We start from the raw sequence: 17,308 nt of genomic DNA, 5'->3' as shown, positions 1-17,308 counted from the left end.
AGCCCTCTTAGCCGCGTTCGAGAGGAAGATGCTCAGAAAGATTTTCAATCCCATTCTTGTAAAAGGACAATATCACCATAGTACAGGGAATTAGAATCGCCAGGCTCCGGTGGGTTGGTCATGTCATGTGAATGACACCAGACAGCCCAACCCGTACAATCCTTTTAGACCATCCACACGGACAGATGAGGCGTGGTAGGCCCAAACTGAGATGAAGTGATGGCGTTGATGCGTCCTCCAGAACGTCCGGCATAATCGAGCGGTATCGAGGGTTGTTACAGCATGGCAAAACCGCGAGTGGCTGTAGCGCCGGATTAGTAAGCAAGTTAGTAACATACCTTCGAGTAACATGATTTAGGAAGAATGTTCTTGTTTTCGACACAAATAATTGTCCGTCCTCGAAAATCGAAAATCCGTTCTTCAAAGAATAAGAGAATGAAGATTTATAAAAAAATATTAAAAATTCTAAATAATATCTGGGCATTTACCATTCCGTTTAAAAGCGCAATAACTTTCCAAAAATTTCGTCGAACAAGATAGCAGAATGTTTGCTGCTGTTCTCAATCTGTTAATTCCCTTCATTAGTCTCCACTCAGCCCCTAGGCCACACCGCGTTATGTATCCAATAAATCACTTTATTAACATTTTATGTCATTTTGGCATGTAGTTCATGCAAAAAAAAAGAAGAAGAAACAATTCGCGATTCCGTTGCTGCTAACTTGCTGACAACAGGCTTCCGCCGCAACTGTTCAACACTATTCAACTTGCTTTAGGTGGTTTATGTTACTGCATGACTTTCAAACTCTCAAACTACAGATACCACAACTGCTTGGGTTTTTTATCGAGAGTATGCGCTCTAGTATGGTACTGTTAATTATTACTTGCAAATATTATCCATGTTCGTAACGTTTCGCGTTGCTCCACTACGTGCTTTATCGTACGATATCGATTTCTTAGGTGGCAATTCGTTTATGTGTTTGTTTCAGGATAGTGAACATTTTGTTGTTGTTGTTGTAACCATATAAATGGAAATTAAGTAAAGACATCGGTTCACTTAGCCAATGTTTTGTTTTACCAATGTATGTCCCTCGCGTGGTTTGCGACGGTCATTTGTAATTGTACAATATCATCCAACAACTGCGTTGCACAAGGAAAAAATGTATTTAAAATTTGTTTCACTAATGCCAATCAGTGTGCGTACACACAGCGTGTATCTCTATCATCCCTCGGATCTACTGTACTTATTCATTTGTAAATGTGTACTATTTTTGTATAAACTTGCGTCAGGTAATGTAATGTGTTTTCCGCTTCGATTTCGCCAATTCGATAATGGTAGCAACATAAAACATTATGTTTTTATCTAAAAAAAATCCTAATCCTTATATACTGCATAATACCATTATTCGCTGGTGCAACATTTTACGTTAGCAAATTCATACTTTAACGATTGAAATCCCGTTGTATGCTATTTATTTCAATTCTTACAGTATGCCTCTATTTATTGTTGTGTAGAATGCTTTCGAGAAATCGGTCTACAGTATTTTTGTATCGTTACAACAAGCTACACTCTACCTGCAACTGTTGATAGCTGAACTGGTCGAATAGGGGGTTTTTTGTTTGTTTGTGAAAAAACGTTTATAGAAAATGGTAACAACTTTCATGGTTGGTTGGTTTGTTGATGGGAGTTATGGAAGCTCATTGAACCAAACGGCAACATGGATTTTAAAATCGAAATTAAAAGAAAAAGAACGGTTTACATGCGATAAATGGTATCAAAAGCGTTCCTCCTGGTCGATTCCTTGTCAACGACACTCTCCCCGTAACAAAGCAAACAGTGATAGACAATAGTGCAGACCCTTGAAGATATGTGCTATAAGTTTCGTACGGATCATGCTTTGTTTGGCCCACGATGCAAGGGCTGATTATTGTCTTTGGCTTTCAAACACTGCGTGTAACATACCTTGCTTCTACTACGCTCCGGGGGAATTGTGTTAGTGTTTAGTAGCTATCTTACGCATTTGGTGGTTTTGCATGCCACCACAGCATTCGTTTCTCATCTTTTCTAATGGTCTTGCGTTTTTTTTTTGTTTATCGTAAAAATGTAACAGTATTTGTATATCATCCAGAAACCCTTTTCAATTACCCTGTGATTGCATATGTATGTATGTATGTATGTGTACGCGTTAGAGTATTTCAGTAAGAACCGAGAGTTACTTCATCAAAGGGGGGTTCGATGTCGTTTTGCTAATCTTTAATGTTCAAAATAATGTCCTCTGCTCGCGCTCAGCTCGCAGACGACGACAGGTCGTCGCATGCTCTACAATAAATTTGGTCCATAGTAGTTTCATTCCACACATCCACATGCTCCAGTCTACTTATAATGCAAATACGCTATCGAGTAGCCTGATGAACGTAGAACGATAAAGTGTGCTAAACATTTGCGACAGCGTCGTAGTGTGCCTTGCTTAAAGATTTGTTTCGATTCGGCTAAACTTGCTACAGTGTGTTAATAGTATATCAAAATATCCAAACCCATTGTGGCATATTGTTTCGCCCGTAAAATTCGACAAACCGCGGAGTGGGGATGGTAAGGTACTCTAATTTAGATACGGGAAAAGACTATTTCACGCGCTAGCTAAACGTAGTAATCTACAATACTATTACTTTTGAATTGAGCCAGCGATAGGGCGGTCGTGCTAGTCGATTGATTAAGTGAAATGGGGCTGCTAATGCTACTACCGGTCGGTCCATTCGGTTCCACCGTTGATGTGGTGGACGAGATGGAAGTCATCGAGGGTGAGGGTAGCTGGCCGGTGGACGACGAAAGGCTTCCACCGGTAGCAGACTTGCAGCGCACCGGGCCCGCCTGTCCGTGTGCAGGGTTATTACTGCCCGCATTCGCCAGCGTTTCCGTGATATTGCTTTGGTAGGAGATGGAGTTGGCCGAACTGGAGGACACGTGTACGGTTTGCTGTCGCAACAGGTTGGTGGCCGAGTTGGAGGTGAATTTAAGCAGCGGGTTCGTCAGGACCGCGCTCTTTTTGGCCACTTTTGCCAGAATCGAGCAATTGCTGAAGGAAGCGGAATTTTTTACCTGCATCGTTTTGCTCACGCTAACCGGTACCGTGCAGGCAGAGTTGAACGAAGACGATCGCTGCACTGGAATGTTGGATGCATCGTGTTCGGTCGGGGTGGTGTCTCGGTTCGCAGCAGTAGTTGCACTCGATGGCGGCGATGTACCTTCGGTCACCTTTCTTCCGATCAGCGTCACCGTCGATGAGTGCTGCTTTTTCGACGAGTTGTTCGATACCAGCGACGACGAGGAAGAGTAGGTAGAATAGTTGACCGCGCTCATGTGATAAACATCCTTCACTGGCGAGAAGGATGCAATGCCATTATTGCCGGTGAAGCTGGTGCCGCCAGCTGGATTATTGTCGTTGTCGGACGCTGCGGAGCGGTTGTTGCTCGTCAGCAAGCTGCTGAGCACGGGAGAGGAAGCGGTCGACGAGACGGAACAGGAAAACAGCCGCTGCTAGGAGGTTGAGGTGGTGGAACTGCGTGCCGATATTGGGGAATCGCTACCACCACCGTTGTTTAAGATGGAAGCCGGCGTTACTAGCTGCGCGCTGCTACTCGACGGCTGACGTTGAAGTGAAGCATGCTCCGACCCGACTCCGGAAGTAGTTGTGCTGGTGGTGGTGCTGGGTGTGCTGTCTGGACAGGCAGTTGGTACCGTTGAGGGATCCTTCGTCATCTGTTGAAACAGGGGTTTGAGATATTACTACTGACAACTGTGTAACGCAATGATCGCGAGCTGGACACACATATTCTACGACTGTTTAACTACTATACGACCAAGGAAATATACATTCGGGATCGTTATGCATAGAAAGAGATAGGAATGGGCAGAGGTTAACATCATTTATACACAGACACAAACACAGAGAATAATAATCCTAGACACATTTAGTAAAAATATCGTTAGTATGACTGAAAACTTACGCCAATGCTAGTGACAGTATTAGTGTTAGCAGAAGAAGCATTTGTAGTAAAGGCAGTGGCAGCAGCACTTCGATTGCTGCCGCTTGGAATGGTGCTAGTGGCAGCACAAGCCAAAGAAGATGCTGGCGCTAAATGTTCCTGACCTGAGCCACCCATCGGGCACACATAATCGCTCCACTCGTCGCCACCCAGCTGGCTGACACCTTTGCTACTCTTCTTGCGTTTCAATGAAAATTGAGACTTTTTGGGGGTCTGCAAAACAAAAGAGAGTTATTACGGTGAATGAAAACTTCCCTGCCGACCGACCTTCCAGCTACGCCGGCAAAACATACCTTTATTTTAGCGGAGATGGTCAACGGTTGGAAACCGAGCGTGTTTTCTGCCTCGCGTTTCACCTGTATGATATCGCGCCCGAGCAGATCCTTGAAGTGGGTGGCCAGATGGCGACGCAGCAACGTTTTGCTGGTGGGTATGTTTAGCAAGTCGGCGAAAAGTTCGGCCGTGAATTTAACCTCGAATATCATAAGCGCACCGTGCACTCCGGAGCCACGCAGGTTTGGTGCGTATTCTGCCAAATCGACTGCTCGAAGCCACTCGTGCACGCGTTGCGCCGTCCACAACCGTACGTCGTCTTTGGCGCTAAGGTCTATCGGTCGACGAATGAGACAATCGGGATGCCATTTCTCGCTACGCATAAGCTGTATGCCGCGACGCATGCTTGCCACGTGCAGGCAGGAGGACATTTGCAAATGAACCAAATCGTCCATTGTTAGCTTGTGGAGCATTCGACCGTCCATGCGAGCCGCTATGAATGTGTCCTTGTACTGTGGCATACCGACGTCATCTAACCAGCGCTGGACCTAAAATATGTCAAAATTCGCCTTTAGTTTATCACAAAGTCCGGATAGATTCGCCGCTTTGTGATTTTACCCATGACGCATCCAGCTTGCCCGCACACTTAAACAGCTCATCGTCGTTCGCCGTGCCCGCAATGTCGGCAATAGCTAGCACAATCTTTTTCCTATGCAGCGGATTCCGCAAAGGTAGCTCTTTTTCGAAGTCCACTGGAGATGCTTTCATCAGTTCACTTCCCGGTACGGCGCTCATCTTTAGCCACCTGCGCAAGTCTTCCTCGTACATGCTCAGACCAAGATGATCGAACCACAGGCAGACCGCATCCAAATCCCACTCGTGAAACGGTTTGTCGGGCTTCCGGTACTGAGACGTTCCGCTCCATCCTAGACGAGCGCCGGCAGTCGCCCGAACGCCACCACGTTTAAACTCCCCATCCGATGATGTCATATCGTCCAACGTTCCACTGTTGCTTCGCTTGATCTTGCCAAAAATGTTTTTCAGCTTGTTGCTCATCGAGGGTGAGGGCGATGGTTGTGGTGTGAAGCTACGGGCTGGTAAAACACCTTCCGTTTGGTCAGAGCTTCCGATGTCTCGATTTTCTGTTTCAGCTACAAATGGCGAGAATGAAGCAAACGTGTGCAGACATTAGCAACCGGGCTCCGAAGCAAAACTAAACAGCACGATAGAAATGTTAATGAATTGTTAATATAGGTCAGAACAATTGACGATTACAACGAGGAAACATATTTTTTAACTGGTGGATGCTGGCGATTTTAATTGTCAGATAATTAATACTCTGACAAGAAGCGTGATCGTTGGCAGTTGGCATAGTTGGTACCAATCGATAGATCATTTCAAAAGAATGTTCTCATATCGAACAACTGTAACGCACAAGGAGAAGCAACAAGGAGTTGGAAAGAATGGTTTCCAACAGTGTTATTATGCATACATGGCCATCAATGTGTAGCAAGTTAAACATCACGTGTCCAAGTTCCGAAGCACACATATTGCCTTTTGGTGACTGGGAACACACGGAGCAGTTTTAGTTATATTATTGAATGTGTGTGTGTGTGTGTGTTATAGAATCGTGACGCTTCCTCCGTCATCATCCGCGATGAACTATCACGACTTATTAGTTCATATTAGGGGTTTGGAAAACACCGACAAACGCGATACACACATCGAGCACGAAACAGAACAGAATTTCGAGAACAGTAAGCAGTGAAAACAAAAGCCGAGACAACACAGGCATTGAAAACAACAACACGGATCCAAAAGTAAAACCTAGGTTTGGCACAGAAAATCCTCGCAGTTTATCGATTTCGTCGAGCCGCGGTCTGGCGGCGGGCTTTGAATCAAAACGTGGCAATTTTAATCGTAGCAGTCTATCGGATGTCAATGCCGGGTGGTCGCAGTTTGTCGTCATGGTTTCGTTCGGTGCACTCTTCTTCTCCACGCTTGCTTCGCCGTCATCTAATAACACTGGCGATGGGGGCTCAGTGTTTGCGCGTTCCTGCTGCTGCTGCTGCTGCTGCTGCCGGAGCTCATTATCTAAACGATGCACTTCGCCTTTCGTTCCTGCTGCGTCACCATGGTCAGTAGTGGTGGCAGAGTCGAATGCAAGCTCTTGTGCAGATGCTGATGATGATTTCATAGCCTTTAGATTGGATTCAGTGCGTTGCAAGGCCGCAGCTAGCAGGAGCGCATTCATCGATGTTGACGCTGTAATTCCACTTTTTGGAGGAGCGACTTTTTTGCTAGCCTGAGCATTATTACCTAAAGCGAAAGTTGGGATTTTTTTATCGTCATTATTACCGGCCCGACCGTCAGTTACAAACTCTACGGCTAAGGGCAGCGAGTTTCTATCTGACTTGTTGTGTTCCGGGTTTCGTTTTGCATCAGCCATCTGGGCACATAACGATTCCGTAGTGGTTTGTTTTGTAGCTGCATAAGAGTCTTGGAAATAATGTTCTAATGAGGGCAAGCATTTACCGAACGCTACGTTTCGTTTCGGGTTGGCATTACTGTCGGTGGCCGTCGAAGAACCGCTGGATGTGCTGACTGTCGACAGGGTGGTAGCAAAAGCTTGCCGTGGAAGACTACTGTAATGAACGTCGATGCGCTGTCGATAAGATGCCGGTGGGGTCTGAAAGTACAAATGAAGAACAAGCGGCGTATAAGGCGACAACTCTAGCCTCTGAAAGGGTCCAGCCACCCTTATGGTGCTTGCTTACCTTCGGAGTAATTGGGCTTATTGCTGTTTGCGGCAAACTTCCGTGACTGCCATGATGTATGGGGGATGAGATCAGCGATGCTCCAGGCGTTGACGGTGACATGCCTACCATTCTGGTATTCGTAATAATCTGAGGTCTTCGGAGCAAACTAGACGTAATGCTATTGTTATTAAGCACATTTGTTATCGCTGCGCCACCGCCATTGCCGTTGGTAAGTCCTCCATTTATCAATGCCGCTGATCCTACGGTGCTCGTTACGAAATTGGTACGCAGCTCCAGATTTTCCCTTTCCAGGGCAGCCTGCTGCAGTTTCAGTTCGCTCATCGCTGACATAAGCTCTAGTTTTTGGGTTTCGAGTGAGGATCGTGAAAGCATTTCCTTCAATTGCGTACAATAAAAAAAGAGGTGCAGAGGGGGGAAAAATAATATAAACAAACGTTATTAGCAAGAGGTATAAATGCATGTCCACTTTTTTAAGATAAGCTTTAACGAAAAAAGCGCTATGTTATAGCAGTACAAGATTAGTTAATGAAAGAAAGAAAATATTAGTAATATTTGAAGATGAAGAATTGTGAACCAATCCATGACTGAACAGATTTCCACATCCATTTCGCTAAAATTATGTTTTGCAATTCCACACCAATTTCCAGGGAACAGACTAGTCGTAAATTAGTCGTTCGAACCTGACATCTTAGAATCCCCTAAATCGCTAAAGTAATAAAATACTAAAATGAGTAACGGATTAAAAGTAAATCGATCCTAAGCTGCTTAATTTTTTTCATATTCGTTTTGTAGAGGTAAACATTCTAGCAGGATGACTTCAGATACTTCCTTTGGATCCTTTGAGCTATCCGTACTTCATAATCTTGAGTTTAGCGGCAAGCAAGCGGCATTACAATCAAGCTCACTTCAACCACGGAATCATAAAAATTTATAAGATTGCTGTTAATTTCATTTTTTGGCATTACAACCTCGAAAGATTTTTGCCGGCCATATCTGGCTTCTTTGACTTGCATTTTAATTTGTAAATCGATTAACATTTTCTTAACTGCAATGAGTTCAGATTGTTCCAGGATGCGCTACTGAAATGAATTTTATTTGAACTAAAACAAATTTTAGTTTAGGGGCGGTCCGGTGGCCGAGGCGACAGCGGCGCCGGTCTTCACACGGCAGGGCCGGGGTTCAAATCCCATCCAGACCGTCTCCCCGTACGTAAGGCTGACTACTTTACTACGGGTAAAATTAAGTCACAGAAAGCCAGAAATGGCAGGCCGAGACCTCTCGAGGTTGTAGTGCCAAAGAAGAAGGAGAAGAAGAAAACCAATTTATTTTTAAGGATTTAAAAGCAAACTCATTGGACTCAATAAACTCAAGGCCGGCTTCGAGAATTTGTTTTTGAAGAGGACATATAATGCAAAATTTATCCTAGGACGGTATATTGTTGAATTAGTTCCATTAAAATTGTTTGGGCATATCTCATTGGCGGTAGTCGATAATGCACAACTCGCTCAACATGCTTAGTCATGATAATTTATACCTTTAAACGCCAGTGCTGTGCTGAAAGTATGTAGTAAAAATCCTTAGTAAACTAGTGACCATAATCCGTGAGATTAATGTACCCTATCCAATGTTCAAGCCAATAGAAAGATTAACTATACTTAGTCCATTATTCCAAGATTAGACAAGACGGTTAACAAATATTCTGGGAAAAGTATGCATAAATATTGTGTTACATTAGAGTGTTTTAAAATGCAAATTAAGAACTATCTCTAGAAGTTCTATAATTGTGCAAAACGTTTTTGAGCAAATCCCGCATCCGTTTCCTGATAACCATCCACCACCCTATGTTTGAGACCCTAATCAGTTTTAGTAAACATAATGGTACAAAAAAGGGCAACGATACTAAAGATTCACATCGAGCGATTCAACTGGAATGAAATTAATAATAAAAGTGTAACTACCATTCGCTTTAACAACATCATGGACCATTTCATGGAAGGCAATAAGGAAAGACAAAAAAAAATAATAAAAGAAACTGCTTTAGATTCGCAGAAAACAAATATTGAAAAAAGACTTATAGTTGGCACAAAAAAAGTAACTGCCACAAAATGCTTTTTATCAAAACGCATACGATGATATCAGGTTGAATTAGCACATTAGTTTAGTAATTAACGTAAAAGCCCAACACAAAACCAACAGCACCATTTCAAGTAAGAGTATTTAGAAACAAATAGCCATACAAAAGAAACCAAACTGAAATCCACCAAAAACACACAATGACTGCAGTAATTAAACAGAAAATACAGTAAACCAAACCAAAACATTTGTTTCATTCATGTACATAATATTAACCGCATTTTGGCAACCCAACTGACAAACACTTGGCAACGAGTGATTACGTATTTTACTGGTGTGTGCGTGTGTGTTATTGATCTGATTCGACAGTACAGGAGATAATAGATAAAATTGACATAAAAACGGTTTATCCTCCATAGAGATAACACAGGCAATATCCTATCTTTATCAACATTTAGCAATGGTGAATAGTGTAGAAAGTAGAGCAATAGTACGAACTTGTTGCTGTTTAACTTTTAGTGTATCATACAACTATTTGCTGTGCAACTCAATACAGGGATTTTCTGTTGATAATGTAAAAGCATCGATCAGTTTTTGTAGGTTCTTTAGATGAAATGGTAAACAAAGCAAGTTGGCATGATAACGGCTTCAGATAACAGGGGATTCAATTATATTTTATTGTCGCCAGACCGCACTTTTAAAGTTACCAGATAATATTGTAATCGAAGCCGAAGCTCAGGTTAGTGCGTAACTTACAGGTATAGCTGAATTCTACCTATTGAGGCCGTATTGATTTCATTTAATAAATTAAATGAAATGAAATCACAATATCATCTACACAATAAAAGGTAATTGATTTCCCTGTCATCTGAAGCCGTTCCCATGTCAACTAGCTTTGTTTACCATTTCATCTAAGGAGCCTACAAAAAGGATCGATCTTTTTACATTATCAACTGAAAAACCCCTGGAAAAAAAGAAGCAACTCTATTATGAAGTGATCAACACACACATTACAATGAGCGGTGATAAATATCGAACGAACCGTGGGAAGTCGAAGGTGGGTTTTAAGACAGTCAAGGAAAGTAAGGCAAATCTGATACAACGTTACAACACAATTTAATGAATGTATACAATAAATTTGTCCATTTAACTATTGCAATGTTCAAACTAAGGAGAACCAATGTGAAGTGACGAGATTTAAATTTTGTGTAAAATATCCTTTTTCGTAATCAATTCTGTAAACAGCTCTCAGTTCAATGGATTTTGAGACAGTCATGAAGAAACACACACTATTGGCGCATACAATACAATTCGCAAAACGTTGTTCCGAACGATAGGTGATAAATTACGATAGGAGTTAGGAGGAGAGTAAGAGATATATAGTGAAAGTAGGGCAAATACTATGCTCAAAAACAGGTAAGAAAGAAAAAATGTAAAATATCGCGGTACTTTTTGTTTGTCAATCTGGATGCCAACTGTTTTTGCAAATACGCTTACTCGCTGGAGAAGATCTTCCGCGTTCGACAGTAGCTGATTCTTCTCTTTGACCATGGTTTCTAGTTCACTGAGCTTGGCCGATTGCGATTGCATCTGCTCGGTCAGCGCTTTGACCTGCAGTGCAAGCGATTCTTTATCCTTCTGTAATCGTCGCAGCCGTTCGTCGGTATCTTGGCGCTGGCGATGAAAGAAGAAAAACAGGGGAAAATTATATTACAATGCTAATTCGTTTATAATAATGTTGCTGTTAAGCGATCTCTACTTATCTTTACTTTACTGTACGCATGGTTCAATGAAATACTGAATATTATAATGGATTGAGGTTATGTTTAAGTGTTTCTTTTTCTAAGTAAGCACATTCAAACCTGCATGTCGTTGCTCCACTGTGATCGATGGTGATCCACTGAACAGCACGGGGGCACCGGTGGATAATGATAGTAGTTGCGACTACAGCAACCGCTAGAGCAAGACAAATCTTGCGTACTACCCATGGCACTGTTACTACCACCTCCATGTTGGTGGTACAGTTCCTGCTGCCGTCGATGATAGTCGATCAACCTTAGCTCTTCTCTGCTCTGAACATGATGGTGAAGGTGAGGCTGGTTCCAGTAGTAATGAGGATCCCACGGCGATAGTGGAGGTGGGGGTGGTGGCTCCCAAATGCCAGGACTCATGCGCGAGTTGTGCGCATTGTGGGCTGGTGGACAAGAGTGGTGGTACTGATGTTGGCTGCCACTGCCACTACTGTTGTAGTTATTAAAGCTACCTGAATCGTAAAGGTGATCTTCGTTAAACACAACGATGAAGATAATTAAACACCATTAGAAAATACGCAACTGCACCTCTACAAACGATCGTGTGTAGTGTATTCGAGAGCAGCAGCGCCCCCTATGCAAATGTTAGCTTCATGTTAGTAGAGCTCACCTTTGGAATTTAAGCTAAGATTGCTTGACATCGAATCATGCTTGTGCAGCTCCGACGAAGATGATTTTTCTTTGAGCGAATGTGTGCTACGACTTTTACCATCGCGCTCGTGACGATTGGCGCTCAAGTGTCGACGCCGATCCAAACTGCCCGTTTCTCGGGAAGGTCGGGGTGGTTTTCCACTGGGAACCACCACGTCGTCGCCCGTGCCATGCAGTGGTGTTGTAGTGGATTCGGTCGACTGACGCTGCTGCTGCTTTTTCTGACGTGACATTTCTAGGCTGCGCTGATCACGTGGAACCGATCGGGTTGCCGGTGTTTGTGAAACGGAGCGTCGATCAGATTCAACGGACGCCTTCGGTGCTTCGGCTCGATTATGATGGGAATACACCCAGGTAAAGTCATCGTCACAGCAGGTAGAATCTTCTATGATATTTTTGTACCATCGTACATGAAAAGATCAATACAAACAGAAAAGCAAATCGAACATCGATCATCAATGCGTTTGTTGAGTAGGTCTAGTGCAAGACTTCTTATTTATCCATTTGGAATAATTGAGGCCGAGTGATTGAGGCCAGATCTTTCGCGCTGCATGGCAGGGTATCGAATCCTACCCGTTTCATTCTACCGTAGCAAGGACTAATGCTTGGTAATAATTATACGCGTAGTATACATACTAGTATAAATAAGACTAGTCAGCCATTGAATGGCCATCTTGAGGTGATAGATTGGTAAGCCAATAAGAACTGAATTATCAAAATGTTTGAATGTTGAAAATATTCCTTTTTTATCAGAATTCGTAATTAAAATGATTTTCAACATGCAAATATTTCATGGTCCTTATATCAAAATGCCATGCGTATTACGAAAATTGAACAAGCGGTACATTATTTCTCTATAACGTTTCTCGCCTGTATCAATCGACTATTGTCCCTCGTGATGTTGCCAGCAAGCTAATTATTATCAATTACCACTCAAGGTTCGATTCGATGGCACCTGAAAATGCAACGCTATTTGAAATTATCCCCGACGCCGTTCCCATGATACTCCGGTATTGCACGGTCAAGTGTGTATGCATCCAACGTGAAGCCACGAGCCCTCGTATAAACCATGTTTATATAAACTCTGTAAAGTAGTACACCTCTACTACTCGAGTTGGTCACGTGCCCACCGAGTTTAAACTCGAACCAGATTACCCGTTGCAAGGGTATTGCAAAATACTGATACGCTAGGCTGACCTGACCGCCACCGATCATCATCATCATCCCCACAACGGTGAAATACTAGAGCACGCGCAAAAGTAACGAATTCCCCCCAAAATGAAAAGCTATTTTTGGCGTGACATTATTCTATAAGCGTCACCAAAACAAACAGCACCAAACAGCTACACACGGTTTGGGATAGTTGGGAAAATTGAGTTGAATCCTCTTATCCGCGCCAAAAAAAAAAAAAACAAATCCGCTACGGTTCATTTCACTAGCAAATAGGCTTCACCTAACACATGATCTGACTCGCTCTCTCTCTCTCTTGTTCACCTGCTTCATGATCAGCACAGGGCAGCATCGATCGTTGACGGCTCCAGCCTTCGCCGGTTCGAGATGATTGACCAAACCCGGCAGCATTGGAGTTAGATCGACGGCGGCGCTCGCGACTAGTGGACACCTTGCGAAAGCGACGCTCTACCGGCGATAGCGATATGGAGCGCAGAAATGGAGACTTATCCCGATACCCCGACGACTGTTCACCGTAATCATCCTCCTCCGGTGGGTCACCGTCGCCACTGTCGTCGCTTTCGGAGCTACAGCCAGGCTTATAATCTCCGGCGGAATATTCACCACCGGTTGAACCCACCGATGCTACACTCCACGAGCTTTTGTTCAACGTGTTCGATGCGGTGCTGCTATCGATTGACTTTACATCTTCTTCCATTAAAAGTAATAGTGTTTTATTGGCTCTTGCCAAATCACCCGCCCCACCACTGACATCGGAATCGCCATCAATGGTCGGGTGCGATCGTATTGATTTCTTAATTCCATCGGCTGCGCCCGTTGTCGTAACGTCTTCTGCGTCGTCGAAATCGTGCAGCCGTGATTGCAAATATGCATTCGCTTCCGATGCGCTGTCGGAACCCTTCCGACGACGACGGCTCATCATGTCATGTTCGTTGCTGTTCACGGCCGAAACTTCTCCCTTCTTCATGGCAACATTATTTGAGTCGCTTGGAACGGGCGGCAGCGGCAAGTCAACGAACTCGCCATCCTCACTGTAGACGCTGTTGCGCTCACGGATGGTTTCGAGGCGCGTCACGTCACATATTACGGGATGGTGACACCGTGATCGTTGTGCGGTGGGGAAGGCCGGCGAGCCGAGCGGTAAATCTGCAGGATGTCCTGTTGCTGATGAGTTATTCTCGTTGCACATATCTTTTACACTCCCCATCGCATGTTGATGATACCCAAGCGTACCAAGTATTAAAATATTGTGTTTTCATTCACAGCAAACTACTTTAGCACAAAATATTCACACACTCGTCAGCAGAAGGTGCCTGGTTTTTATCTCACACGCCATCAAAGCCAACTATGCTCCGAACGAACTGATTTTTAAAACAGTTGGATCACAATGCGTTACTCATTGAGCCACAGATAACGTCCTGGCACTCTGTTATCAGAAACACTTATTACACACGCTTTATACAAAGGTGTGGAACAACACGTATGATGATTCATGGAACCAACACAGCTTCCCAACCAAAACACCAACTATTGTTTATCATATCACTTTTGTCGTCGTGCACAACTTGGAGAACCATGGCACACATGGTGAAATAATAATACACTAAACTAAGGCGCGCCGCACCGCGTCCATACGTGTATGTCCACTGTCAGCGACAGAAATAACCGATCTGTCTATCTAGTCGCGATCTACCGCGATCCGAATGTGAATGGAAGGCGACGATACGACGATTGTGTGTCGGTCCCCTCGCATACTACAAACACCATGACGAGCGGCGACCGAACGAGCATGATTTCAGTATAATCGTGATGATTTAATGTAGTAGAGTACGCAATTTCATATGCGCGCAAACACTGATGCATCCGCCGTAATTGCACCAGTGAAACGTTTGTATGTGTCAACTGGTAGTACGTTTGCAGAGGCCAAAGATAGCTCTAGGTATTGGTGGGTAAACAGAGAAACATCGGGTGAGTCAATGCGTCGTGTTCCGAGAGAAAGAGAGTAACAGTCCACCACATCTCTTCCGTCCGGCCAGCCAGCCAGCCAGTCAGCCAGCACGGGCGTTAGGTCCGCACTACATCATTAAGCCGACTACGGCAGGCTCGTGATATTAATACATCGGCGCTGATGGTAGAGCGAAAAAACGACGACGGATACGGCTTAGGATCAAACTAGATCGAGCAGATGTTTTCTCTAAATACATTCCATCGGTTTACACATTTGGGGATGGATGTTTGTGTAAGCGGCGTTACTACTATCTGTACAAGTATGCGCGCGTGTGTCTGTACAGACGGATTTCCCATTGATGACGTACGTTCGGGGGTTGGCGCAGCAAGCAAATAATGGCCCTACTTTTATTTTCATTTTATGACGCACAATCTTCTTCTCTTTTCTTTTCTGTTGGCACTACAAATTTCGAGATGTCTTTGTCTGCCGTTTATGGCCCGTAGATGGATATATACATATTAATTACGGCAGATGGGGAGAAGAGGTTCCGGATGGGATTCGATATCCGGTGCTGCCGTGTGAAAGACTGGCACCGCCACCACTCGGACGTTTACGCACTATGACGCACAGTTCAGCTTAACATTCCAGGCACATTTCGGTTTGGGGTGACTCTTGCGTATTACGTCAATTAGTGCAAAATAATTTTTGGGTTATTTACTCCTTTTAGTTACTCCTGCTCTTACCTTGAACTGCGCTTGAAGTGGCCTTCTGTAATCGAACCGGTATTCGACTGCCATCCTCAACATCCCGTTTGCTCGATGCACCACGCAGCAACACTTTGGACGAATCGGTTGCCAAAGCTGCCAATGTTGCACCGCATTGTTCTGTTTCGTGATGGGTGTTCGTCGCTGTGCAAGCTTCGAAGCTGATATCCATATCCTCCTCACACACGGACGAGCGTGAAGATTCGTCTCCAGAAGAGGAAGATGTCGCCTCCGAGGACGACGATGAAAAAGAGTTCGACATCGGAAGGTACGCACAGTTCTCGTTGAGCTCGTTCAAAATAAAGCCCCCCAAAAAAGCTAGAGCGTTGGCTGTGGCTGTGGTGATACGCGTCTTATCTTTGGGCGTACAATGGATGAACTCAGCACTAGCTTTGGGCCGCAGGTTTGCGTTTGCGGCTTTCGATTGTAGTTGTAATGTTAGGGAATAGAATTTCGGCACTTTAATTCCAGCGATGTGTATAACGCTGATGCCTACGTGAATGGCACTAAATTATTGGAAAAAAAGGTTATAAATGCAACCCTGGTTTTGCTTCAGGATAGTAGGCTCAAGAGATTCTAAACGGTTAGAATACACAATAGTAAAGCAGCAACAATACGGAACGCTATTGCTTTGCCTTGCATGCATTCTGTCTTCAAATTCAGACACTCTGCAACATCATCGCAAGTATGTGCGGCTTTCGATGTACACTAGAACAGAACCAGAAGGCTATTTTTAGGTTGTCTGGATTTGAAATTTTCTCATAGGAAGATAACTAACTGGCTGCCGCAGACGAATATGCTATAATCTTTTGCAGTTGTAATTCGTACAAGAAGCATCGTTGGTAATTTCAATTGCTTTACTCAATTTGATCAAAATGTTCATAATGTTCAGAACCACAATTCTTTCCACGTTCGCAAGCAAAAATGTTATTACAACATTTTCCAAATAACCCATTCCATTTAAGCCAGAATAAGAACCACATTAAAGTGCACTTAAGTAATATCACAGTTCATTTGGCACACATTTCACAGATACGGATTCACTATTTTCTAGACATTCACCACATTTGGGTGAATGCACGACCTTCTGGGAAAAGATTTTTTCTACTTGTATTGAGTTATTCTATATGTCTATACTATGCGATAACACTACATTCGCTAAATGCTTGTCGTGCAGTTAAGTATCTTTTTTTTTCAGAGACACCCTTATCATTTTCACGCTTGAACTGATTATGTGATAAAAAGGTTGTACACTTATACTAACGCACACACACACACACACAAAATTCACAGCCGAAAACTGTAAGTGAAGCTAGAGCACAGCATGTTACTACACATGCTGCTGCTTAATCTCGGTTGGTCTTCATAGGCTGACGACAGCCGGGAGACTAATTTCGGTTCTGCTGTTGCCGAGGATGTTTAGAGGAGCGAACTAGAGCGCACGCATTGCGTAGTGTGCTGGATGGAACGCATAAAATAAGCATTACAGACGAAACCATATGCGAGGCAACAACAGCAACAACAACAGCAATCTTCCCTGCTACCTTTTGTTCGCCCGATAGAAGTCAAGCGGCTGCTAGAGCACATTAGCGATCGAGTTAGAATACTAGGCAGGGACGCAATACTATTTGCATAATAGAAAAATATTCTTAAAAATGGTAAAACAGAAAGTGAAGAAATATTTTCAAATCAAATAAATTATCACTTCCCAAAGCCAAATAGCATCGTGTAGAATACAATCTACCTGGACAATTTGTTAACTAAATATGTTTGCCT

At 43.6% G+C, this 17,308-nt stretch overlaps 2 protein-coding genes across 17 annotated transcripts in view; both read right to left on the bottom strand.

Moving 5' to 3' along the window:
• Positions 1 to 614: 614 nt before the first annotated feature.
• LOC118517655 (liprin-beta-1) overlaps positions 615 to 17,308 on the bottom strand; it is a 32,341-nt gene continuing 15,647 nt past the window's right edge. For 7 of the 16 annotated variants that reach the window (XM_036064000.1, XM_036063998.1, XM_036063999.1 and 4 more), the window contains exons 4-10: positions 10,617 to 10,841; positions 7,092 to 7,469; positions 6,850 to 7,003; positions 4,933 to 5,465; positions 4,335 to 4,862; positions 4,003 to 4,254; positions 615 to 3,754 (exon numbers count right to left, since the gene is read on the bottom strand). In XM_036064000.1, coding sequence (XP_035919893.1) covers positions 3,533 to 3,754; positions 4,003 to 4,254; positions 4,335 to 4,862; positions 4,933 to 5,465; positions 6,850 to 7,003; positions 7,092 to 7,469; positions 10,617 to 10,841 — 2,292 coding nt within the window. In that variant the 3' untranslated portion in view covers positions 615 to 3,532. Of the gene's footprint in view, positions 3,755 to 4,002; positions 4,255 to 4,334; positions 4,863 to 4,932; positions 5,466 to 6,849; positions 7,004 to 7,091; positions 7,470 to 10,616; positions 10,842 to 11,029; positions 11,449 to 11,588; positions 12,015 to 13,123; positions 14,526 to 15,511; positions 16,039 to 16,466; positions 16,478 to 17,308 lie in introns of those variants that run through there. The other 9 variants (XM_036063995.1, XM_036063996.1, XM_036063992.1 and 6 more) reach the window with 9 other exon arrangements.
• Positions 2,636 to 3,355, bottom strand: LOC118507934 (mucin-21-like). Its single transcript, XM_036047238.1, has one exon. It carries the CDS (start codon positions 3,353 to 3,355, stop codon positions 2,636 to 2,638), a length of 720 nt encoding a protein of 239 aa, XP_035903131.1.

Source organism: Anopheles stephensi, chromosome 2 (assembly GCF_013141755.1).
Source record: "Anopheles stephensi strain Indian chromosome 2, UCI_ANSTEP_V1.0, whole genome shotgun sequence".
NCBI classification, from domain to species: Eukaryota; Metazoa; Arthropoda; class Insecta; order Diptera; family Culicidae; genus Anopheles; species Anopheles stephensi.
This window is presented reverse-complemented; position numbering and strand designations above follow the sequence as displayed.